General features: G+C 43.6%; 1 protein-coding gene across 3 annotated transcripts in view; it reads left to right on the top strand.

Annotated features, from left to right (window-relative positions):
• The window catches only part of MPP7 (MAGUK p55 scaffold protein 7), a 915371-nt gene that overhangs the window by 263498 nt on the left and 626888 nt on the right, over window positions 1-24985 (top strand). For all 3 annotated transcript variants that reach the window (XM_085631773.1, XM_085631772.1, XM_085631774.1), the window contains exon 5: window positions 2145-2312. In XM_085631773.1, the coding sequence (XP_085487899.1) occupies window positions 2276-2312 (37 nt within the window). In that variant the 5' untranslated portion in view covers window positions 2145-2275. The remainder of the gene's footprint in view (window positions 1-2144; window positions 2313-24985) is intronic.

The raw sequence follows: 24985 nt of genomic DNA, 5'->3' as shown, positions 1-24985 counted from the left end.
TTGATGTACCCGCTCAGGTCTCGTAGAGGGAGGCAAATTGCGATAGCGCTAGGCTCAGCCATTCAAAACATCCTCACACATTGGCGCACACCCACACTCCCTACGGTCACAGGGTGGTTGCACAGACTGTGGTATGTGCTGGGAATGGAGAAAATGTCTCTGACAGCACGGGGGGAGGTCGAGCAATATAGGGAGATCTGGAGGCCGTTTATTTCTTTGCTCGCCACCGAATTCAGGGAACTGACATGTCCTAGATACCTCAAACTCTTACGGCTTTCGGAACCGGAAGGACAGGCTGGGTAAGGCCCCTTGCGTAGGGAGGTACGGATGGATGACGTAGCGGGGAGCAGGGTCCTTGGACATCAGCTATGGACGGGGGGGGGGGTGCAGGGGGGGGAGGGGGGAAGGGGGGGAGGGTTGAAAGTTTACTGGCACATAGTCCACGGGTAACGGAGAACCTCCTAGAGAATGCTACGAGGGGCCGGGGAGACGCGGGATATCACCTTGACAGGGCGACAGGGTCTACGGGGGTCCCAGGGGAAGAAGTTGTTCCATGTGATACTTGCCGGCCCCTGTGGTTGTAGGCGTATGCATGGACTGTTATGGATGCTGCTGGTTTTTGTTGGTATTTAATAAAGAGATTTAAACATAAAGGAGAGAGTGCAAGAATTTTAGCAGTAGTTAGCAATGGTAACGTGCACAGAGTCCTAATGCCAACAAAAAATTAATTCCGGTAAATATGGTTGAAGGCAAAAGGTTTGGGGGTGACCCTTCAAAGAAGGCCAAGTGCAACATGAATGTATGAAGCCACAATGTCTGTGGTTGTCGGAATCCAGTAAGACTTCATATCCAACTTGCCAACCCAGGCTCATCCATGAGGAAACAAAGCCGTTCCAGGGAACCCTTCCCTCTAATCTCACATGCCCATACTTCTGTCAGGCCATAAAAGAATATTGTGAACGTCGAGTTGCGGGCTCGCGGTTGCATGTTCTCTTAATGTTATACGTGATGACACTGGTGATAGGCCTACGTTAAGGTAGTTTAAACACCCTCTCAGCCGACCAATGGTAAAGGATTGTGTTATAGATTACTGTGGAAAAAGTTGTAACTGGGCTTGCTCTATACCTGCGGTTATGAAACTACCTTCTTGAGTATATCAGTTGTGTACTGATGCCGTGCGTGAGCGGACCTCAAATTGCCAGCAATGTTGGGAAACTTTGCCTCATCCAGACTTTGGGGTAACCTCTTTGGAGTCTAGTCTTAGTTGCGATTGATGGAGCAAAATGCTCCCTTAGAAGGTGCCGAGGCGTGATATAGCCTCAAACTGATGCATTCCCTCCCTTCCATATCAAGGAGGAGGCTCCGTTTTGGGGGCTGTCATTCGAGGGTAGGGCGCTCTCAATGACAGTCCCTCCTATTCTGTTATAGCTAAAGCATACTGACAAGTGAGTTTTAAATGCTAGGGCCACAGGCGTAACCACAATGTTTACATCGCCCGAGTGTTGGTGTGAACGGCATGGTCAGCCGTCAACCCCCGAATGACGATTATAGACTGCGACAAGCCTTGGCCTGGAGCAGGCGGCGGGGTGAGTAATCCTGTCTACAGGAGCCAAACGTTTGGAGATGTCTTTACCTGATTAATATAAATATAATAGTGTTCTAACGAAGCCTGTAATTCGGGGCCGAGCCCGTCGCATTGATTATGTGCGGCTGGCAAAGGCCTGCTCGGTGTCTGCGTTTCCCGCCAAGACCCCTCAACCTTCCAAGGTGAGCGCGAGCCCCTCCCGGGCAGTCTGAAGCCAGGAGGTAGTGGCAGGGGGCAGGAGAGGCCACGCGTTTCATTGGGGAGAGAACTGGCTTCCCCGGCGCATTGTTTTATTAATCACGCTACACTTCTCTTTACATTCTTGTAACACAAAATAACTTTTTGGTTCAATGAAGAACTCAAATCTAAATCAAAATCTCCTTAGCTCACTCTCCTTTTCCGAAGGATAGTTGCGCTTTTTATTTGGTAAAGGCAGATTGCTAGACATTGCAAGCCATGAAAAAAATGACGTTTTAAAAAGTCTTTTGACATGTTTAAGCTGCTGTATTCTAAAGTTCAACAGTCCTCTTTATTGTAGATTTGTGCCTGTTCTTTCTAGGAGGAAGCTTCGAGTTTGCATAAATCTCTGGCGACGGCTTGGCTTCAGGTAGCTGAGCTGGAAGGGGCTGCTGCCTTCTGGCTGCCGAGAGCCATTCTTGCGTTCCTGTGATCGACTGTCAAAGTGGAACCATGCCAGCGCTATCAACTGGGACCGGAAGTGACACAGGTACGCAGTGTTGGAAGGCTCTGTTTTTGTCACTATCATTTTTTTTTAACTGTTTTTTTCCTGGATCTATTATTGTCCAGTGGAGTGACTTTAAAAAGGTGAACCTTTCATAACAACGTATTTCACAGTATCCATGTACATCTGAACATCACTGTAAGAATCGATTTAGTGGTGCGAAATGGAATCTGACTACCTTATGGTACATCTTTACAGTAGTGTGGTGTCAATCGAACTCATTGACAAATCCTATAGGTCTGGCTTTTTTGCAATCATTTGTTTTATGATGGATCATTTTGGGAGTTGTTTCATCACTGTGTAAGGATGACGTGAGTGAATGTGACCGGATGGATTGAACTAAGAATTCATGAATGAATGGATGAGGATGAGCGCAGGGAGGGGTAGGTGGATCAACAAGAGAGAGTATAAATGAATAGATGAGTGAGGGGGTGGATGGATGAATGAATGAGTGATTCTTCTTCTAAGGGACCCCCACACGGAGTTCCTCTACTGTACCCTACCTCACCCTGTGCTCATTCAGAAGTAAAAAGTTGGCACAAAGTCAGCAGGTGATTGGTTTGGAAGGTGTCAAATAATAGAGATTTAAGCCTCAAGTAACAGATCAGTGCAAAAACAAAGTTGGCTAGTTATTGTAGGAATCAAAGACATTGACTAAAATGTCTTTAAAGGAGAAGGGCGTTCATTTTGGATTTAAAGATTGGCAGTGAGGTAGTGGTGTGTATGCTGAGAGGTAAAGAGTTGCAGTCTCTGGTCGCACTCCATTGAAGGCTTGGGCTATAAATAGTTTATTTTAAAGGACATTTTTATCTTTATCAGGAGAGGGGTCAGTGAGGGACAGGAGGTGGGAGATGAGGGGATCCACCTGAGGTAGTGTGGGCAGTGAAATACAGGAAGAGTTAATGGTTGGGGGAATAAACGCAGAGTGCAGGGAGAGGTGTGGTATGGAGCAGTGAGCAGACTGTTACAACGAGGGGTCTGAACTAACACTAGGGAGAGCTTATGAGGGGGAGTGGAGCCTGGCTGAGATGAACCAGGTGGGGCATCAAATGCAGTTGGTGGGATTCGGCTGAAGGCAGTGAAGCAGGGAGTGAAGTAAGCAGATAGCAGGCATGTTAGTGAAGGGAGTAGAGCTGGACCACCCGTAACAGGCCAGGTGAGATCGGAAAAACAGCCAGAGTTGAGCAGTCAGGACAGTAAAGGAAACTAGGAGGGGCAGAGGAGGGGTATAGGCAAGCACAGACATGTGCTGACTTTCGTATGGGCGGGAGCTGATATGTGTGGGTCGGAGATAAAGGGAAGAATTAGAGTTGGCAAGGTGGCAAAGTGAGAAAGGAAGGGGTAGATGAAGGAAGAGGAAGGGCAGGCAGGGACTGAGGACTCAAGATGGCGGTGCATTGTAAGAGATTTGGTGGGGCTGATAATGGGCTTGGATCGATATGTCACTGTAGGGCTTATGGAGGATGTTCGTTGGCAGAGCCCTGTGTTTCGCACACTTGCTGGTGCATTAGAAACTCTGTCCTATGGTTTGGGGTGGTTGAGGTGCACCACCAGTTGTCTTTGCCGAGGCACAGAATGGAGTTATATTGTCTGGGCTCTTTGGCTCTCTGATACAGCTGCTTTGTAATGTGTTTCTGAAAATTTTGGGTTGAAGAAGCTCTGGCAATGGTCAGTGGGTCTCAAGTTGGACGTACATTAGCAAAGCCCTGAACAGCTCCGGGGGAAGGTGCATTGTCTGATCTCGGTGGCTCTCGGGGTGGCTATGCATTAGTAGAGCTCTATAGGGCTCAGTATGGAGGTGCATTGACAGAATTTGGTGGAGTTCAGGATAGATTTGCTTTAGCAGACCTCTGAACAGCTCAGGATGGGGTTCAATTGGCAGACTTAATTGATGCTCAATATGCATGTGCATTAGCAGAGCGCTGGATGTATTGGTATGGAGGAGCATTGACAGCTTGTTACGGCTTAGGATGGGTGTCCATTAGCACAGCTTTGGAGTACTTTGTATGGAGGTGGACTAGCAGAGCTTTGTGAGACTCAGGAAGGATGTGCATTAGCAGAGGTCTTGGACAGTTAATTGAAAAGGTGCATTGACGCAGCCCATTAAGCTCCGGATGGATGTGAATTTGAAGAGCTCTGTATAGCTCGGTGTGGAGGTGCATTGGCAGAGCTTGATGGAGCTTTTGATGAATTTGTATTTGTCAAAGCTTTGGAAAGAACAGTTTGACGGTATATTATGTCTTCTGCATAGCAATGAGTATGCCTTAATCTAGATATTTTGTGGACATGGTGATGGTGGAGTGAGTGGCTGCCCGTATACACCCCATTGCTTTTCCCAGCAGCAGTTCATTGGATTGGATTTCATCAAAATTACCTTTTGGGAAGTAACAAATTCGCTATCTTAGTGACTCCCCTCTGTGTATCCATTTATTGTCTGATTTATTTATCATCACTTCAGATGGCTAACCTGTAACTGCATCTGCCTCTAAAAGTGGTAGTAATCACTGGCAGAATAATGCAGGGTATTTTTGGAAGCCACCTTCACACTTCACTGTTTCCTTATTTGGCCAAGCTTTTTGGTGCTACCTCCACCTTTCACCCCCTCCTTCTGTATACTTTGGAGAATCCCACCCAGACGTATTTATTTTATTTTATGTATTTGGAGAGTGTTACTGTTGCCAAACTGATATCCTGGCGCTAACCCTACATATAGGTACTATACTGCTGGTAATATGCACAAGCACCAGAACCAAGTCTGGTTGCTTTGGAAATAGCCAGGTCTTGAAGGCGTTCCTGAATTACAACAGCTCAGTAGAGGCCCTCCGTAAGTGTGGTAGCTCATTCCACAGCTGGGCTGCTTTGACTGTGAAGGCCTGACCTCCTGGTCTTGACCTGCGCAATTTGTTAATGCAGACAAAATTTGCAGAGCCACAACGAAGTTCTCTCCCAGACATGTATAATTTCAGTCTGCATTGTAAAGGCACTGGGCCTTTTCCCTGTAGTGCCTTGAGCACCACGTACATGGCTTTGAAGATGATCCTCTGCTTCAGAGGAAGCCAGTGCAGTTCCTTCAGGGCATTAGATGCTGTAGATCTACTCCATCGGTTCAACGCCAGTTTTGTCACTGCCACTTGTACTCTATACAATCTCTTCACCAAGTATTCAGGAGCTCCAAGTAGTAGGACTTTGCAATAGTCTAATCTGCTGAGTATGACACCACGCTCCACCAAGACTTTGGCTTGGGTGGGCAGCAGTGGTAACACCTTTCTTAGACCACGAAGGAGTGCAAAGCAAGTGAATTCAATTTTTGTGACATGGCTCTCCAGAGATTGCTCGTCATCAAACACAACCCCAAGGTTGCCGACTGTGTCCGATAGCTGTAGCTATTCTCCAGGTAAAAGAGGCCAAAAGTTAGGGGGAGGTGTCATGGGGATTCTGCTTGTTGAGCAGCATAAGAATTCAGTTTTATCTCTGTTTAGCTTTAGTAAATTTGCATTCATCCCGTTAACAATTTCTGACATGCCTTTCTGAAAAGCCACCACTGTTTCGTCCTGGTTGTTAGGAAGGGATAGGATCAGTTGGGTGTAGTCGCATAATTGACCAGCCTGATGTGTCCCTTTATGAAGGCAATGAGTAGTCTCATATAGATGCTAAACAGGATCGGGCTGAGCCCTGTGGGACACCCTGTCGCAGGCTTTTGTAGTTCAGAGCGGTATGGGGGCAGGGCAACAGCCTGACACAAATCCAATATGTAGTATTCCATCCACTAAAGCACTGTTCCCGCCACTGCGATTGAGGTTAGTTTGGCCAAAAGGATTCTGTGGTTGACCATGTCAAAGGCATTCGACAAGCGAAGCATTCTTAAGATTGTCGACTGGCTGCTGTCTACCCTCAACCTCAACTCGTCCACGGCAATGAGTAGGGCTTATTCAGTGCCATGTCCAGGTTGGAAACCAAATTGTTCATCCTTGAGGAGGGAATTCAGGTATGGGGATAGCCGCCCGCTTACATATTGCTCTACTGTTTTCATGGGGAAAGGGAGGAGCGATATGGGCCTGTAGTTGCACTGGACAAAAGGGTCAGCTGAGGATTTCCTTAGAAGGGGGGGTGGGGTAACTAGTGCTGTCTTCCATACATGTGGCTCAAGCCCTGAGTCCAAGGATTGATTGCATAGCTGCAATGTGGGGAGGGTGAGTTCATCTCCTAGCTCTTCCACACCCTAGGAGGTAGGAGAAAAAGCAGAGATTACAAAGTGATAGACCTGGCAATGAGTTGGAAGCATTCCTCCGAGATGGCTTCAAAGGAGTCAAATCTACCGACCGAGCTCTCCCAAAAATCTATTGTATTTTGGATCGTGTTGGGACTTAGCACTGGTGCTTCAGTACAGCTGTAGATATTGCATGTTCTAGCTACCTTTTCCAAGTATGCTGAGGTATTCACTCCAGAAGGTGTTATCTGTGTAGGATCACCGATGTTCCTCCAATATCTTGCTGATCTCCTGATCAAAGAAGTCGTCAAGATCATCGCAGAGTTCCTGCGACAATGTGACTGCCTGCTTTATGCAGGATTTGGTAGTTACTGAAGGCTGTCAGACCTTTGTGCCATTTGTCGCTGCGAGGATTGTATTTGCATAATATTCAGCCTTAGCTTTGCCGACCTCTCTTTTGTAATCACATCACATTGCAAGGTCTTTAAACACTTTTTATCTGCTTCAGTGTAGCCACTCCACCATTTTCTTTCTAGCTTCTTACAAGCGATTGTAAGCATTTTTAGTGATTCATTATGCCAGGGCACAGATGGTCTATGCCGAAGTTTCAGATTGGTAAGGGGAATCACTTTGTCCGGTAAGGGGAATCACTTTGTCCAGTGTATCAAGTATCTCATGCTCTTATGCTAAGTAATTGACCGCCACTGAGTTCTTGGGGGTCAAAGTTGTTAGGTTGACAAGTGACTTCATGTTTCGCTTATTTGATTTATGGCATGTCTTTCCTATCCTTGTTGGCATAGTAACCAGCTTGGGGGAACATGACCCTTCATTAGTATATGAAATGAGACTAGAGCATGATCTGTCCACTGCAACGGCAGAATATATTTTGCTAAAATTAGCCCATTTGGGGCAAATATAAGATCCAGAGTATGTCCAGCCCGATGAGTGGGGCTATGTACTTGTTGTAGACCTAGAATCTCACAAGATCCCAGCAGTCCTTTAAGAGGGGTGAGAGGTTCCCGTGTGCCCATACGTCCTCCAAGATAAAAAAGTTGAAGTTTGCAAGCGTATATTGTGTAGAACACTTCTATCAGGGAATAATATGTATTTGGAGGCCCTGGAGGTCTATGGCATAACTTGAATCATAAGGGAATGGATCACTTGTAACTGGAAATAGGGGTCTTTTTGGTCGTTATCTGAACCACTTAATACCTAAATAGGTATTATGAGAACCCTCAATCACGTATTTTTGGTGGTATTGGCGGTGTATCTTGGTTCTCCGCCTTATGAATACGTGTAAGCATTATCATCGGGTCTCTTGTGTGTTATGCTTCCTCCACCTGGAGGCAACCGCTAATTCGCAGTAGTGATCAGAGATATTGGTGCAAAAAAGGTGCAAAATAACGTGAAAAGTTGACGTTAAAAATGTCTTACCGGTACTACCTTCAAAAAGCAAAATTTATTCTGTCAGGTGTATTGGTAGACTTCTAAAAAATGGTGGTGCAGTAGGTCAAATTATGTAACCCCAGCACTATAAGGTGTCCAAATCAAAAAATGGTCGACATGTTTCTGCCCTTCTAGCGCCCCTGGAGGGGGTCGTTGGGCATTCCTCAGGACCTAGTGAATGTGTGAACCGGTATTCTCCAGTTCAGAGAAGGGGGTTTATGGTAATTTCCATAAACAATGAATACATCAGTATCTTAAGGTTATTCTTTTCCTTTTGGGCGCATCCGTGTTGCGGCTGCTGCCTTGCCACCGTGAGCACGTAGCCTCCTTTGTGGGCTATGCACGACTTGTGCTGACGCTGGCTTGCAGGGCTCGTACGAGCTAGGTCCTGAGGAATGCCCAACGACCCCCTCCAGGGGCGCTAGAAGGGCAGAAACATGTCGACCATTTTTTGATTTGGACACCTTATAGTGCTGGGGTTACATAATTTGACCTACTGCACCCCCATTTTTTAGAAGTCTACCAATACACCTGACAGAATAAATTTTGCTTTTTGAAGGTAGTACCGGTAAGACATTTTTAACGTCAACTTTTCACGTTATTTTGCACCTTTTTTGCACCAATATCTCTGATCACTACTGCGAATTAGCCGGTGCCTCCAGGTGGAGGAAGCATAACACACAAGAGACCCGATGATAATGCTTACACGTATTCATAAGGCGGAGAACCAAGATACACCGCCAATACCACCAAAAATACGTGATTGAGGGTTCTCATAATACCTATTTAGGTATTAAGTGGTTCAGATAACGACCAAAAAGACCCCTATTTCCAGTTACAAGTGATCCATTCCCTTATGATTCAAGATATACAATTAGGAAGAAGAATGGATGACTGCTCCTTCTAGCTCCCTTTTTTTTTTATTATAAGGTCTATGGCATAAAACGCCTGAAAAGGCACTGCTTTTTTCTGTTTCCAGGGTAAAACCCAGTATTTCAGGACCGCCTAACTCATCAAGTGAGTGTGGAAATATTAAATGTTTCATTATAAATGATTCCTACTCCTTCCTTTTTAGTTGCCCATAGTTTATGGAGAGCTTTGAACCCTGGTGGGCAAGCCAAACCTAAATCTGCTGCTATGCTGGGGGTGTTCCAGGTCTCTGGTATAAACCGTGCATCCCAGTCCCCAGACTCAAGTGTCAGATGGATTTCCGTGGTATGTTTCACTAGTGACCCTGCATTCAGTAGGCCACACCTCAAGAGCACAGGTTTCTTTTAGTACGTGGATGGAGCCCAGGCTTTACCCTACAAAAGTAGCCCTTAAGGGAGAGTTTTTCAACTGTTTACCAATATGTATCAGTTGGTTTATTGTATAGCAAATCCTGGGTCCAATGCAGGCAACAAGAGGTCCTCCGTACATCTGGGGTGACACCGGCAGCGTAGCTGGCGCTGTGTGCGGACGGGCGCAGATGGGGTTTTCCTTTGGCACGCTGTGCGTGCCCGCCTCAGGGCTGCACCAGTATTGGTCTGAAATAGCCTTCCAGGAGTGAAAGACTAGAGCGCCAATCAAAATGGCTGATGTGAACGTCCTGCTCTTATAGGCGTAAATGAGCGTAATAGCACACACGCACACAAAAACACACACTGGGCTAAAACACATTAAGAAGTCCTCTAACTGAGCTAAAATACCCCCAGAGCTGTGAAAAATAGCTAATGTGCTGAATTAGGTGCAGGTTTTAAAAATATCTACCTTGGTAATCTGCGCAGTCACGCCAGCATCGGCCAGAAACAGTCTTCCTGGAGTAAATGACTAGAGTGTCAACCAAAATGTCTGATGTGAACGTCTCACTATGACGCGTTGACGTGTGTAATAGCCAGCACACGTAACTTCTGCTTGATGCCTCGGTTTTCTCTTGCTCGGTTTCCCTCTTTAGTTATCTAGAGTCCTGAGCCTCCTCTGCACACAGAGGGCTGGCGAGGCACATGCGCGGCTCCTCCTGGGTGCAGCACTCCCTCAGTTACAGGCTGCATCCCTTCCACTGGCATAATACAGGCCCCCGCAGCCCCTGCAGTGCTGGGGTCCCCTGAGCTGCACGAAGCCCCCCTCAGCACAGTACTCTGGCCTAAGAGCGCCTGATTAAATCCGGAGTGGAGGCCCCTCCATGTACCTTGCAGGGGGACGCCCTCAAGTTCTTTACGCCACTGGTCTCTTGGCTTGGAGTTGTTACCAGAACCACTCTCTGGGCGGTCCCTCTGCAGGTGATTGTCCCTGGCCTCTTGCGCTCCTCTTCTCAAACAGGGCTCAGCGCCTTAGGTGCCATTGTGACAAAGCGCCTGCGGAGCCCATAGAATGTGCACACTAAGGAGGCCTGTATGAGCGCAAACATTTATGAGTAAACAGGAATAAACCAATGGGAAACCCAGATCGGCACTGCTGCATGCATTATTTGTATTGTTAACGCATCACGGTAGAAGGCAGTGGCAGAGACATTGTTCTCCATATACCCGGCGAATTGCACTATTTAGCTCAGACATACATGTAATTAAATGTTGAAAAGGTAAAGTCGAATTCTAATAAGGCAAGAATGGTTTTTTTACAGGTACATGGTGGCACTATCTATTTTGAGTTAATTGTTTGCAGTTTGGCCCCATTTGGTTGCAGCTAACAGGTCGGCAAGAGCCTCTTCAAGCGGTTCTGGCCCTTCTCGGATGCTCATCTCATAGTGCGTTTTTCTGAACATCGCAGCAGAAGAAAATGGATCTTTGAAATCGGATTCGCTTCACAAAGGCTTCCTCTTACCAGCACTCCATTCAAAACAGATAAACATGTTTCAGTGGAAGACTGGCCTCGTGGGAGGGGGGGAGGGGTGGGAAGGGGGCGACTTCCTGCCGCTGCCATCTGCCGCAGCAATAACACACAGAAGACAATGGCGCTCTGTCATCAAGTCACGCAAAACACTTCTTCAGATTGAATTCGTTTTTCACACCGTGTTAAGTTCTCATTCATATTAAATTGTTTTGTGTTCCTCAAAGGTACTTTTGGAGGTACAAGGTGCTCAAACATGTGTCGGTACTTATCCTAAGCAGGCTACGTCGATTTGTAGGCTTTTTATGTTTTTTGCAGATTTCTATAGCGCGAACTCGACCCGAAGGTATTGGAGCGCTTTACATCAGCACCGTTACGTTACACATTCAGGCCCAAAATCACAGGATGTGGACGCGACCCCGCGGCTCGAACCCTGTTTTCCAGCACCAAAGTCGGCAGCGCAGCCGACGGACCACATCCTCTCCCCATCTTCAGGCGTTGAGGAGGTACCACCCGCGCCTAACCGATCCCTGGAGTGAGTCCCTTGTGTGTGCCTCAGCCTGCAAACAAATGGTGGCAAAATGAGAGCAGTCAATTGGTGGCACCAAAATTGCGATTGGTTTCTTGGGATAGTTGGTTAGTTTATGGAGTAATAGGATTCACTATTGTATACATTTCTTTTAATTTTTCGACTATTAAATCCAAAACGGCTCTCGATAGTGTTGATTGGAATTGCTGAAAGTAGCCACGCCTTCGCATGCCGCTACTAGCCTGGCCCTGGCGTGCTAGTATGGACCACTCCGGGCCAGCTTTAGCGCTGGTGGCGCCCTGCGCGACAATGTCTGTTGGCACTCCCCCAATGACCACCTCTGCCACGGATTCCCTCACTAGCACCCTTTAACAGCCTCTCGAGTCTCCATAACCACTGTCTCTCAGATTCATTTAGTTCAGCACCACTCATACCAGTGTAAGGTATCAGAGCATTTTATACCACACACATTGCACCGAGACCATCCTATCTGTGTAAATCAGTGCCTAGGAAATGCATGTAGTGTAGTGTAGTGTAGGAGTGGCATGTCCCCGATACTGGTAGGCAATGTAGTTAAAGTTCTTATTTAGGAAAGGCACATATTCAGAATTTAAAACGCAACATCCTTGTTAAGGGTTCTCTTTCATAATAAGACTTGTTTTCTATCCAAATGAACCCTTTTCACTAGATTAGCATAATGAAAGACTGGGCAAAAAAACCTATAGCTCTAACATATACCTTGCAGTTTGCATGCAGCTCTAGCTCAATGTTCTACATTAGGATTTTGACTTATAAACGACCAGTAACAAAAGGAGCTCTCTGACAGAGGCAGTAACCCACTGACCTATTTACATTATATGCACTTCGTTATCTGCATGGTACACTTTCTTAGCAGCAGGCATTTGAACCCTCTGCGCTACCTCAGGATGAGTCAAAATTTCCACTAGACAAACCTCCAGTCTCTTTCCAGGAAGACGATTAATCGCGGGATTTCTCTTGACATTTTAACTGATGTCAAAGTTGCTGGAGGACAGGAAGGAGGCAGCAGGTGCTTTTAAAATGATGATACACATTTTCAAAAATGACGCCCCCACCCCAAGTCAATGCCCGGTGCTCTCGGACCGATCGCACCGCCCTAGAGTTGGCCCTGGGACCACTTCTTATCCTGTGAGTGCTAGTGAGCTTTGAAAGGGGTGTGGTGTAAACACCTGCCTCGAATTGGAACAAAGATGTGATGCGAGGATGGGGAAACTATTCTGACTCCAACAGCATAACAGTGCTGTACAAGGCCACATGATGCCTTGTGCTTTCAACATTAACTGGCTATAAATCCGGAGGTTTGAAGTGGCATTAATGAAATACGTTTGTGGTGTGAGGGTCACACCGCTTAACCTTCCCAGGAATGTTGGGGATTTGCTCTTGACAAAAACAGCTTTGAAGAAATAGTGGCGTGTTTTAGCACAATTTCCCTAAAAACTGGGTAAATAGCTGTAACTATTACAAGCAATAAAAAAAAGAGGTATCTGGCCATAAGTTTTTCAAAAAGTATGTTTTTTCGTAGGGGTTTGAGAGAAAGATCGAAACTTGTAATAATCTCATAATTACGCCCATAAGCAACATTGCTAGACAAATGTTACAAAGTCTTACATCAGGGTAGTCTTTCAGTTAATTCAAAATTTGTAAAAAAAAAAATAAAAAAAAAAGCCCGAGCCCTCGTCAGGAAACCACTGCAGCTTGCACCACCCATTGCATCGGACAGCGCTGCCAATGACAGTCAGGCATGCAACGCCCATAGGGCTTAACCTCTTCCATGCTCATGACGTCTCCCGTCCGTCAAGAGTCACGATGGGCGTGTGCGGACGATGGCCGGGAGACGTCATGACGACGACCGCGATCGGAATGTCAGCACTGCGGGAGTGCTGCGGCGGAATTTGCGCCGCAGCGAAGAGGTTAAAGGCCTTCAGTCCCATCCCCCCCATTGTGTGTGTCAGCCCAGGCTGAGACAGCTTCCCTGCCACACACACACAGGCAGTTTTTGAGCTGCTGTAGGCCGGCTGGTCTGGCGTCCGTCTTATTGCAGCCGCACCCCAGTACTTCACAGGTCTTTAAGAGGCCCTTTACTTGTTAACGAGGCTTTGTTGTTTTTTCACCACTTCTTAGAGCCCCTGCATCTCCACTCTGCCTATTGCTGGAAGAATTAGCCCCCCCCCCCCTGAAATTTGGCTCTAGTTACGCTTCTGATGACAGAACATGTACAAACACATCTACTAACCATGACACTCCTACAAGTGACAATTCAGCTATTCCAGGACCCCAAGTCTCTAAGAATGGCTGGGGTGGCAGGCATTAGTTATTTTTAATGTATGTTGAATTGATAAACAACTGTTATGCTCTTCTTGAAATAAAAAAGCACCACTATGTGACTCACTATCGTAAGTGCCGTGTCAAATTAAGTGCAGGTGCAAAGCACTGGAAACCACTGGCTGAAATTAACTACTCCTTTTAGTGTATGGTTGCTTGCATGATCACGAAGTAGATAGGCCAGTTCATTCTTGCTTGTGCAGCCTCGATAAAAGGCTTCATTAATTTAGATGACATTTATGTATATCAGTCATATCTACAGCAGTAAGTGCCGTCTTGTACCAATGTACAGCAATACTCCTTTCAGACACACATGCTCACACACGCTCGCACACACGCGCACAGACGCGCGCACACACACTTTTTGCTTGATCACTTGCACATCTGTGTAAAAAGAAGACAAGTTCAGTGATTGGGTTTTCTTTGCCCCAATAAAAAATGAGGTTTTCACGTGATCTACATTAAAACTAAAAAGGGTTTATATACCTGTTATAAGTACACTTGCCCAGAAGCATCCACGCTTTTCTTTTCAAACTATATCCGATACGTAATGTATTTTTAAATTACATTTTTTATTACAATCATATGGTCACCAACTTTGTGACTGCAAGTTGTTTTCTTTTTGTGACAGACATTTGCAATAAAAAGAAACAACCCATCATATCAGCTTGTGATCACCAGAATGATACGCCTTGTCAATCCTTCTTTACTTTGCTTTTTATCCAGATTGGTAAATTAGCTCTTGCAAATTCCTTTCTCTCGCGGACCAGTGTGAGTGGTGCCTCATCTGCTTGGGGTATTGTTACTTTATTATAGTATATAGACCATATCCTGTGCTCATGTATGGGATTTGCTATCATGGAATGACATTGGGATAAATCATAGAATGACATTGGGATGAAAAAATTATGTCCAGTGTTGCTTTGAGGTGGTTCTACTATGCTTTTGTGGGGGGAATCAGCAGTTAGGTGGGTTTTATGAGAAATGTATTTACTTTGTCATCAAACGTTTAGCCCAGTAGCCAGTGCTGGTGTTACCAGAAGCGTGTGTGTTGGGCACTAGTCATTAACACTTGGGCCCTCATTTCGAGCATCCCGTTTGGCTATTTCTTTGCTCCAAATAAAATCCGACTTTGTCTAGTTGGAAATTATTGGGTGCAATAAATGCCACTGAATTTTTTGGGGAATTACATACATATTTAGGTGTTTACTGCCTCAAATTCCACACGGTCTAGCAAACACCAGGCATTTTTCCCTTGATAAAAAAACTCGAGACTCTGGTCAACCCCTCAAGTATAGGTGCCAGATGGCTTAATTCTCTCTTGAAATGCATCAAAAACATGAGGCTTGAAGAACTCGCCTTTTCAACTGATGGAGACGCTTATTAATCCCCTCTATCCCTCCTATGTTTAATATCTAAATAAAACTTGTAAAGGAAATACCAAGCTCCCTTGACCTCCAATTCCACTTCTGCCAGATGACGTGCAGATATAACTTAGTCACAGGGCACCCCGTCCAATTTACAAAGGCCTTACAAGTATTAAACAATGGATTGGTGGCAATAGCTTCAAAGTAAATGGGCCAAAAACAGAAGTCTTGGTTCTGGGCCCAGCGTAACATCCTTTATTCGCCACCTTATTTTTCGGCACTTAAGTTCCCATGAAAATAAAAACACAAGACCTTTGTGTTTTGTGGGTCACAGACTTCTGCCTAAACCTTCATTGGAAGCAATTGTGAAAGCCTTCCTAAAAAAAATGAAACTGCTCCCTCCCAAATTTCACCCAATGGTAATTATTGGGTTTGATCAACTCATAACCTGACTTTTGGAATATTTTGTACCATTGACTACCCGAGACCAAATCAAAAGGCTCCAGAAGGTGCAGAACATGGCTGGGAGATGGATCTTTGGACTGTACAATTACAAACCAGTAGCTGCCCAACTGAGACGGCTATTATGACAGAATAATATTCAGAATTGTGTCTCAGAAACAAATGCATCAAAGGCGTAACTCCCAAACACTTGTGAAAATGCATCAACACATATACTCCTACATGAACATTATGCTCAGGTGAAGGGCCTCCAGGTCACGCACACACCAGATTTAAACACAGAGGTGACATTGGTTCTCGGTAGCTGCCCCATCTCTGGAACAAGCTGCCCAGAAAAATCTGTCATGCCCAAGCACTGATGCAGTTGAGATCAAGCCCCACCTGTTTTAACCCCATGTCACATCCCTCTCTCATTATAGCCTCCTGTTAATTTTATAATTGCACCATGCCTCACCACTAGGATGCCCTTTAAGACTCCCATATGCCCACATGACATGGTCACTCTCATCTGCCCAGTCATGGTACCGCAACTCCTAATATACACTCTCTATAAAGTTTGTGTATCATTGTGACCTGCTCTATGTAAGTGCCAGGTGTATAACCTGAAATTTGCATTTTGACCCTGAGCCTTTGATCCTGTGTCTCACTGAATTTTTATATTTTAAACAACAGGCTAACTTGGTGTGCTTTATGATGACAGGTTTTTAAAAAAAAATATCCTTCCACCTTGCCGTCCCAAAGCCAAACATAAAAAAGAAACCCATCTCTGTGCGTCAGCACCTAGAAGCAATTACGTTTTGCACTGCGCTATGCAACAGTAAAATAGACGAACATTTTTGTTTCTAAGTTTGCTAAAGTATCCTAGGTTGCTTCTTGTTCCAGAAGTGGTTGGACGCAACAGTAAGCTGCTTTGGAGAAATATATTTAGGTAGCTGAAATGAACAATTAAATGGACAATTGAAACCACCATTACTTCTAGGGTCTGGCCCACCTAGGTAAAGAGGTAAAGCATTTCTGACCTTAATAATTGTTCATTATTGGTGTCTCTAAAGTTCATATTAAAGTGATATATAATTGTATTACAAAACAAAACATCACAATATTTGCATTTCAAGTATTCCATTGAAACCATACTCCTGCTAGATAAGTAATTCAAGTTCAACACTTCAGTATTTTAGGCAGTTAATTTATATCCAGACATTTTGCTAATACAGTAACTGTTATATAAAAAAAGAATTATGCAGGTATTGGTAAAGGGGAAACATAGATGTCAGCTTTGGGAGTGTTGTACTTAGAAGGGAGAAGTCCATAGAGGCTAAGCTAAAATTTAAAGAAACAAAGGACAAACTTCCCTAGAAGTGCAACAAAGCTTAAACTCAGATGATTACACATTGTTAGAAAAAACTTGATCTTTAGCATTATATAAGGTCAGTTGATTTTTTTTTAATGTAGAGCCACATCAATACGAAAGTAAAGTCTTTACCCATGTGGCAGAAACGCTATAAAGAATGTTAACAAATTTACTTATTTGTGTCTGAAGTTACAATATCTACACTATTTTTAATCTGTACATTATTAAGGTAAGGAATATACGATTCTAATCTAGAGGCCACCCTTTTTTCAAAATGTTTACTTACCATTACTACCTATAAGTGATATAGCCCGACATTACATAAACAATATCCAAGTCTGACAGGAAAAGTGTAGAGTTATTCAAGTTGCAAAATATTTCTTTTTGCTTACTTAAAAGTAAAATGCCCGCAGGACTCAAAGTATAGGGCTTAGTAACTTCAGAAAGGTGTGAATAATGGTCCATTAGATCATGGAGCTATAACTTTTTTCAGCAAGTTGATATTTGTATGTATTTTATCTTGGGATAAATATGCTTCTATCAAATCAATCCAGTTGAATCATGTAATTGAAATGGAATCATCTAGTTATTGCAGAGAATAAAAGTTCTCTGGTCTTTCCAGTTCATTATTAATTGTTTAAAAATGCTTTGGGCATACCATCTTTCAAGATAGCTTCAACCATCATCATTAACAATTGTTTTCATAAATGTGTTTAATAATCTGTGAATAATTGGCTAGCTTGATACCAGCCTCGTTTTGTCCACCAAAGGACTTAGACTTGATCCCATCAAAATTCAAGAAACATGTCTATTAATAAAACCTTAAAACTCAATATTTGCACTTAATTCTAAGGCTCAAAGGCATTTTAAAATCTAGTGCAATTGGATTTTGTTCCCTATTTCAGATTACAGGTCACACTGTAATTTTGATTTTCCCTGAAGGAATTTCCACTGGTAAATTTATGCAGAGAAGGTCTGCTGATAGACCAGATGTTTCACTGTAGTTAAATGAAAACCACGTTATTCTACATTCCACCCTGCACAAATCACAATGAGATGGTAAAGACACCCTGGGTAGCCAAAAGCTCCAGTTGTGGTATAAGTATTTCCTGTGCTGTGTTAACACACAGTATATCTGCATACTGCAGAATAGGTATTCTTGTTTTTGTGAGTAAATTAAATGTTACATTTTTACTTAAAAATATTTAGTGAGGTAGAGAGAAAATACTAAATTCTCTGTTCTCTATGCTCTTACATGGATAACAAACTGGCTGTGCATCAGCCCTCTATTCAAAATAGTTTCCTTCAAAGTTCTCAGTTTGTTTTTATTTGGAATATCCCTAGATTTGTAATTCTTATTTCTTAAAGGATCATAAACTTCATTGCTGTCAATCAATAGTTGTCTTGGGGACTCTTTAGTAAGCTGGTTTTAATTTGATTTTAAAACGTAGCGATTAATTAAGCTGGACTATTCACCTTATGAATAGCCAATTAAATACTGATACCTTGATGTCTAAGGAAACTAACTACATTCTTAGTCCTGAACCTGTGATATGAATTATTGAAAGTCTTTTGAACAATTGTAAATGCGCCTCTTTTCTTGCGTGCCACAGAAGGACAGTAGACCTCACCCAAGCCACTGTCTCTTCAGATTTTCAGAATCCTGTGATGTGCCGCTTGCAAAAGGTCAATGGATGCCTTAAGTGTAAATAATTCAGTTAAAACCTTTTTAACTAGTTTGATTAAACATAACTGTAACATTCCACTGTTAATGACATGTTGCTTTTAATGCCATCCTTCAGCTCTGTCAGTTTCCAGTGGATGCATCGGTTCTGCAACCATGTTTTACTTTGCAAAAGGAAGGATGTAGAAGACCATATCTTACATTGAACCTGCCTCTTGTGGTGCCCTCACGTCACACTTTTTCCTGCTTCCTTGCAAACCAAATGTGTTTTTCCTTTGGGAGCCCTCCCTGAGTCTATCAGTGTAGTTGAGTTACCAAGTAGTTTAATGAATCCAAATGGTCGCTCAGTCTTTCTGAATGGCAGCAGCTCCTTCCCAAACGGTGAGATTACTAGGGGTGGGCGGAATTTGCGAAATTAACTTTCGCAAATTATCGCGAAAATGTTTAAAATTATCGCAAACAAGCGGAAATATCGCGAAGATGCAGAAGTTTTTTTCCGGCATGTTCGAGATTTTCTGCATGGTTGCGGGTCGCCAACTTACCCATCTGGTTGCTCGCGGGCGCGGCCACCTTGTTTTGAGTTGTCTCGCGGTGCATGATCGCGAGAAGAAAGACGTGATCGCGCGACGCATGACGTCACTGCGGGCGCGAACTGTCGCGAGACAGCGCAAATGGCTAAAAACAATACAACATCTCATGGAGAACGCGACCGGATCAAGAAAACTTTTCGGCGAACGCAGGGATTCAGGTAAGGCGATCGCGCTCGCGAATGTATTATTTTACAGCACGAGCAAGAAACAAATTATCGCCAAGCTGCGGAAACCGGAATTTTTGACATTTTCGCGCTCTCCGCGGAACGCGAAAATGTCAAATTATCGCAATTTCCACGAACGGAACGAAATTTTCGCCCAGGCCTAGGGATTACGCTCCGGGGCACCAAATAGTAATCTGAATACCTGGGTATGTTTTTATGGATATTTTAAGGGATCACCCTGGCCAACCTCGCTCTTATTTGGTGCAGCCCCTATAAACCACACCACATAAGTGTCATCAGTGGAGTTCTGCCTCTTACTGGAGGCTACAGAATGTTTAAGCCAAATACATTTGTGCATGGTGTACAGTTTAATGCTGTTTCTCTGCAATACACTCCCAACATAGGAATGACTGAGGTTAGGTAGCCCATGAACTAAGTTTAGCCTGGTCTTTGAGAAACAATTCTATTTGCTGGAAAGGGATGGAAGTCTTTCTACCAGCTGCTGTTTACCAGTTTTCAAAGGACATCAGAAAATGCACGTTTTTGGCTGTGTGTGGTTTAAGTCCAGTATTAAATCTCAATTAAATGTAACCAGATAAGTGGAGAACATGCATAAAGGGTGAGGCAAATTAGTTAAAGAAGGTGTTCACATTCCAGTGCCAGTCTGTTGCAGGGTTCTTGAAACCCTTAGACGAGTATGTTTTGTATTGTATACCTTCAAGAGTAATTACGCAGTTCAAAGTAGCTGGCACTGGTATCAAGGCAGCTTTTAGTATGGAGGAGACATTAAATCCAGAATTTTTATGACTGGTTGTTCTGTTAGCTGGGTTTTTAATTAGATACAAATATTTAACTACACACACTCTGTAGGTGTTCTAATAGGCATTGCTGAAATAAAGAGATTTTTTTGGCACTGCCTTTGGAAACCCCGACAGTCTCTTGCCTTGTCAGGGTCTAGTAACCCATAAGTTGCGTATTCGGATTTAAATAATATTTATAGCTATGAGACGAAGATGTGGATATGGATAAATGTCCATGTGTGTTTGAAGAGTAGGACATGACTGCAACGGTAGATCCAGAGTTTTTGCTGAGTTGAGACCTGGGAATGCCAAAACATTTTTGCAGAATTGGTCGTGTGTTAAGTTTCATAGGCAGAGATGGGAGATCAGTGACCATCAAAGAGATTACGTGCAGAGCGTTATGCATGTACTTATATTATAAACTACTGAAAAATAACGAAATGAGGGACCGAAAAGGGAAACCACTGTGCATAGGGACAATACTGGCAGCTTAGTTTTACCGAAAACACAGATCCAGTCTTGTTGATAAACATATGGAATGGTCCTGCGGCAGAATGGTTTAGTTCACTACGTGCTTATGCGGTGGTGCCAGAACCAAACAAGGACTCGTGTATCATAAAGCATACTGTGCTGTGCCCTGTGTCATTGAAAAATAAGTGTGCAAAAAAAAAAAAAGTGGACGAAATCCTACATAATAGGATAAAGGATGTGATAATAGACCTGGTGCACAATTATCAGTCTGGATTCATGCTGCACCATGGTTTTTCACAGAATAGCAGACAGCTAGCCCGTGTCATTACATTAGGTGGAGGAATCGAGGAACTGGACTTTTTGGATGTAGAAAAAGCATTTGACAAAATATTTGAAATGTATAGTGTTCTGGAACGCCTGACTGTGCCTGAAGCACATAGGTTGGATGATAACGTATAAGGTGCGCACCTGAGCATCCGCACAGCTCCACTTTCACTTTTCTGCATTTTATTGAAAGGAGTGCGCAAACACCTAAAATATAATGCAACGTGTGTAAAGAGAAAAAACAAATGCATGCACTCTAAACGTTCCTTTGTCGCCAGTGTGTAGCCTAAAAAGAGCAAGTATTACTTCCTCCCTACATCACTTTCATATCTGACTTGCGAAAAGTGCGAGAGATGGGCAGGCAAAGCTTCAACCATATGGTTGAATCCAGGGAGTGGATGGTAATCTTTGATAGGCACAGCGGGGATGGCCCATTACTCAGCTCTGCAAATTGCAGTCCTGATCTGTGCAAAAAGGCCTGTGAATGGTCACCGTTGTTACCAAGGTAAATTATCAGAAGGTGTTGCAGGACCAATAGAACCCTGCTGAAAGGCTGCTCTCGAAAATGTTTTACCCTTTAGAGGGGCTAGTTTAGAGAAATGTGACCACTTCTAAGTAAGGTGTCTTAAACTAGCTGGGGATCAGTGCCTTTAATGCAGCTGTAAGTCCTCTTTTGGCAAACAAGTTTGTGGCCAGGGTTTAGGGAGAAAAAGTTACCATGACAAATTAATGCAAGCGGTCCACGTTTTTCTACCAAGATCAAACTTTTCGCCCTGCCAGCAGGAAATAGAGGTGGCTAAATGAGAGAAAGGCTCATAATTCAGTGTTCTTTTTATCACCCAAATAGTGTTTCTGATCTTCTGGTCAAAGGAAAAAGGCATCCCCAATGACCATACGGTGATTGATCTGTTATGCAATTTCCTTAGCCTACTCATTGGTGAATTGTCCACTTCCTGTAAGCTTTTAGGGTAGATCAATAAGAGGACTTATCAGTTTGTTGGTTAAAGTTAATGATTTTCCCTTGGCAGAAATGTGTAGACCAGCTACATGGACATCTTCAGATACATTTATCCAGTGTTACAGATGCAGAGAATTGATGATAAGAAAAAATACCTTCGGTTGGCGGTTTTGAGCTCAATTCTGCTTAATTTATCAAATAACAATGTATTAAATCAATGGGGGTAGCATGATCTCAGTGTACAATGACATTTTTTTAAAGCAGCCTGAGTTGAATACTTCAATATTCCTCATACGTAATAATGAGGGCTTAGGACGTAGAGGTAATGCCCTGTATTACTTACTGGCATTCGTCATTGCCCCTAGTCATGGTGTTTTTGCCCCGTCATTAAAAGCCGCCCATCCCTCCCATTCTTCTGGTCTTCCCTTATGTGCTTGGGTAAGACAGGATGATGGTGGATTACCTCATATGTAATGATTTGTGTAAGGATGTCAGGACTAAGAGTAATGAAGATTACTGATAATGATCTGGGAAATTCTTAGCATTGTATTGCCATTAATAGAGCCTTGCAGTGCTGTGCCAACCATTCAGGGTAAGGTAAAATGTTTGATAAATTACTCTCCAAGCTCTTCATGAAGGTTATGAGGTTCATACACGTTTCATCGATCAGATTTGTAAGCCGGTAGAACAAGTGCATAGAAGTGATTACATTCAGGGTGGGCTTTATAGATGTGAATTGTTACTTTTGCGATGCTGGTTTGATCTTTTGTATTGATTGCATTTTTCTCAGGCTTCGCATACCATAGTGAGAAAAGGATCTTGCTGGTAACAGAGCTAGAGCTGTGTGAAAAAAATAATTTTCATTTAATGGATGGCAAGTTTAAAAACATTTTTTTTTTTTAAACAAAAAGGCTTGCAGTTTGGAAAGAAGTGTATTTTTTGTATGTTGTGTAAAACTATTTGAGCACTAGATATTCTGTTATGGCAAATAATTTTGGTAAATGGACCCAACAATTACACCTTTTCCCACAAAGAATAACACATGTCCCAGTAGCCTCCTATATCTCGCTCAACCAACAGCTAGTCTGCCCAGATGGAGATAGTATGCAGGCATAGTGACATCAGCTGCGAATTCTTTGCACATGACCAAGTGAAGTATGCACATCGAGGGTTTCTTGCTGCACATGGAGAAATCAAATTAGAGGGAACATTCATTATAACTCTTTATGTCCACTCCACGGCACGTGTAAGCACTAACTCAACTGTCTCTAAGACCTGGTAACTAGAGTGGGACACACATCAAAATGACTCTTTATTGCTGTACGTAACAGTAGTGGACCTTTGGCATAGCAGCTCCTTGCGCACTTGGCATAAAGAGAGATTGTGGTATTTCTATAGGTGAACTACATGTTGTATACAAAGGACCCCGAGACTATAGTGGACATTCTGTTCGAGATGTTATACTGATTTAGGTACATGTCTGGTCTGAGAATAAATCAAGACAAATAAATAATATTTCTACTGGGATCAGGACAGATAAGGGTGGAGGAGGGAGATCATAACCTCATAAGACGCGAGTAGAAGACCTTGCACACATGTAAATGAATGTGTAAGATGGCAGGTTCTAACCTATGCAAGCCTCTGTTTTTTGCTCATAGACCTTTGAGTTTAGGCTCCCTGCTGTGGTCCCTTAATAGATTCTCACCTATTGTAAATATGGTGTTAAAGGGATTTGACCTTTAACCTCCAGGTCCTGCCTTTTAGAATAAGGTCCGCTGCTGTGCAGTTTATGCAGGAATAGGTGGGTGCATATACGTGCATATGTGTAGGCTGAGTGAGGAAGACTGTTGTCAAATTCAGACTGGCATATGACAACCATACTACTGTCACAGATGAGACCCAGAATAAATTGTTTGTGGCATTTTAGGGCTTGATAGATCCTGTTGGGAACCCAAAAGAAATTTTGAGTCTATTTTCTTTAAGCTAGTCTTCACTTAAAGTAAAGTGTGCCTAAAATGTAGTTTTTGATTTGCATGAGACCACTGATGTGTCCTTTTTAGATCAATCCCTGTGTCAGATTCTCCAATCAAGAGTTAATTTTGCTCCTCAGGAGTACGTTCATATAGTTCATATAGGGTTTCTTTAAAGTCTTTGAGGGAAGAAATCGAATCTAAGTGGGCGGAACCTGGCTCAAAAGAAGTCTTGCTTGCTACGTTATGTTGATTTGATCAGCACACTTGTCACCCACGAGGGTATCCAGATGCTGAACAGGTGAGTAGGAAGAGCCGAAACCCGGCAGTGTCTTTGACGTACTGTGGGGTTTGTTGGAAAATGTTGCTCTAAGCTACCATCTGTTTAAGATCAGAATACTATGCAAAGGGTTTTGACAGCCAGTGGGTTGATCCCTGGATGTGCCAGGCATGGGTGGAGAGGTTAAGTGGCATTCCTGACTGGGTAGATGACTACCATGTTCTAGAACCCACCACCTCTTTTTTTTTTTTTTTTTTTTTTTTTTTTTTTAAACCCTACTTGGGGAAAACAGTTAAGACACTTGTGGCCTCTGTCTCCAGGACTGATTGCACTAGGCCCCTCTCTTACTCTCAGGACCACTAGAAGATGAGCTTGCTGGGGACCCTGAAGGAAGAGAGTCCACATGAACTTCTGTGAATTTGTCCAGTTTGTGGGTGCTTCGAGAGTGGGCTCTATGTACTCCTTCTGGTAACTAATGCACCTTGCATGTAGCTGAAGGCCTGGGTGCTTGGAGAGTGTACGAAAGGAGAGTGGTTTGCCATGGAGTACTTTGGGGTTTTGCAGTCTGAAAGATCTAGGTAAGGTGTCATCCAGAACTGGACAGGAGGTATGCTCTTAGCACTGGATGAAGTGTGCCAGACTGGTGGAGGAGCCAGCCTCTTTATGTGCACAGTGCCTCACGAGAGCAGTGGCAGCTATGCTAAAGACTTTGTGGGGGAAGGAGGGGGCTAATTTCAACAAAAATCAAAAAGAATAGTTAAAGTGTACCAACCCAGCAGCCTCATGATAAAGGGAAAAATGGCTCAGGAAAAGGAGTGCCACACAAAACATTGGAACTTTTTAAATAAATGTGTAATTCTCCAATGTCCAATAAGAACACACCACCATA

Source organism: Triturus cristatus, chromosome 10 (genome assembly GCF_964204655.1).
Source record: "Triturus cristatus chromosome 10, aTriCri1.1, whole genome shotgun sequence".
In the NCBI taxonomy this organism is placed as follows: Eukaryota; Metazoa; Chordata; class Amphibia; order Caudata; family Salamandridae; genus Triturus; species Triturus cristatus.
Note: the sequence above shows the minus strand (reverse complement) of the source record. Positions and strands in the feature narration are given on the sequence as shown.